Source organism: Acanthisitta chloris, unplaced genomic scaffold (assembly GCF_000695815.1).
Source record: "Acanthisitta chloris isolate BGI_N310 unplaced genomic scaffold, ASM69581v1 scaffold9576, whole genome shotgun sequence".
Taxonomy (NCBI): domain Eukaryota; kingdom Metazoa; phylum Chordata; class Aves; order Passeriformes; family Acanthisittidae; genus Acanthisitta; species Acanthisitta chloris.
Window position 1 is genome coordinate 40,157 of NW_008678696.1, and position 1,537 is coordinate 41,693.

The 1,537-nt window shown below is 41.6% G+C and overlaps 1 protein-coding gene across 2 annotated transcripts in view; it reads left to right on the plus strand.

The window, feature by feature from the left end:
* FAM120A (family with sequence similarity 120A) overlaps positions 1–1,537 on the plus strand; it is a 45,436-nt gene that overhangs the window by 34,870 nt on the left and 9,029 nt on the right. For both annotated transcript variants that reach the window (XM_009077005.1, XM_009077006.1), the window contains exon 13: positions 794–977. In XM_009077005.1, the coding sequence (XP_009075253.1) occupies positions 794–977 (184 nt within the window). The remainder of the gene's footprint in view (positions 1–793; positions 978–1,537) is intronic.

Below are 1,537 nucleotides of genomic sequence, written 5' to 3' on the forward strand. Positions count from 1 at the left end.
TGGGGTGGCTTTATCCTCGTTTGCCTCACGTGTCATCTCTGCTTTTAAAAGGAGAACACGGGGTGAATGGCTAGTGGGTGGGTTTTACTGTTCAGTGCCTGATCTTTTGATGCAGCTTCTTCCAAATCTACTCAACTTTAATTTTGTTTTTTTCTCTCTGGAAACTGAAACCTGAATGCCATTGTGCTACAATGAATGACCGAGTTGAGAACTCTCTGCTCATTTGCTCAAGTCCTGCCTTTTTGGGTCAGGCTGTCCCAAAGGACTAAGCTGCAATGAGTTTACAGCTAAAGAAAATTGGTGATTTTTAACTTACTTTACAGACTGTGAAGTCATTCTTGGGATTCTTTAGGCCAAAATCCTTTTACATTTCTTGCAACCATCTTAAAATAGAGATGAAGGAGCTTTTTTGTTGTATCCAAATCGTGCTAAGTTATTATCTAACGATAAATCCAGTAAACTGGTAAAAATCAACAGTTTGCTGAATGGCCCAAGGGTTGTTTTTTTTAACTTTTTTGGAGTTATGAAATCGTGTCCCTTCTTATCTCTGACTTGAGGGAAGCTGATCCTACCTTGACTACTGATGATGTCTGTGGTCCCTCTCAGGCTTGTAACCCTCCAGGCACATTTCAAACTGTCTCCACAGACTCTGGTTTGCAGTCCAGGTTTAGGATGATGATTCTCTACTCTTCTGTTATTTTGCTTTCTTCTTTGAATTTGTTGTGTAAATGTAGCTTTATACAATTGAAATGAGAATTTTAATATCCCTCTGTGACCTTCTCTTTATTCCTAGGCTGAGCAGGCAGCCAAGGTTGAAAAGATGCGTCAGAGCATCCTAGAAGGATTAAATTTCTCCAGGCAGAACCATCCTCTCCCTTTCCCACCTCCACCTGCCATGCCTTTCTATCCAGCTTCTATGTATCCTCGACACTTTGGGCCAGTCCCACCACCTCAGGGCAGGGGGAGAGGCTTTGCTGGTAAGTGATGGGACAGTGATGCCACACATGTTACCTTACTTTGCACATTCCCAAAACTACCAACCCATTTCCCAGTTCAATTTCGTAGGAAAGATACATAAAAGCAAGTGGTTGGTATGTGTTGGTGTCTGCCAGTCACTGTATTGTGGGATTACTTTTATTAGCCATAGCCCAGTGGTTTGGATTGTGTGTATTGCTGTTTAGTTCCATCAGGATTTTAGTAACTGCCAGATCAAAATATTTTGACTGTTACTGTAGAACTAGAAAAAAGGAGGAATAGGTCAACACTGGGTGATATGAAAAGCCTCTTGTTTGCACAAAACATTGCTTCAAAACATTTATATTTATAAATGCTAAGAGTGCCTAAATTAATGGACACGATTTACCTGTCAGGGTTGAAGACAGCCATTCCTCTGTGTTTTGCTACAGTCATTTAATTGTTGGTCCCCCAAGTGTAAATACCAATACAACCATTCCAGGCCATTCCTAGAACTGTTTCCTCCCTCAGCATCTCTCCAGTACCAAGGCCCATGGGTGTGTGGATGCTGGACACTGGCATT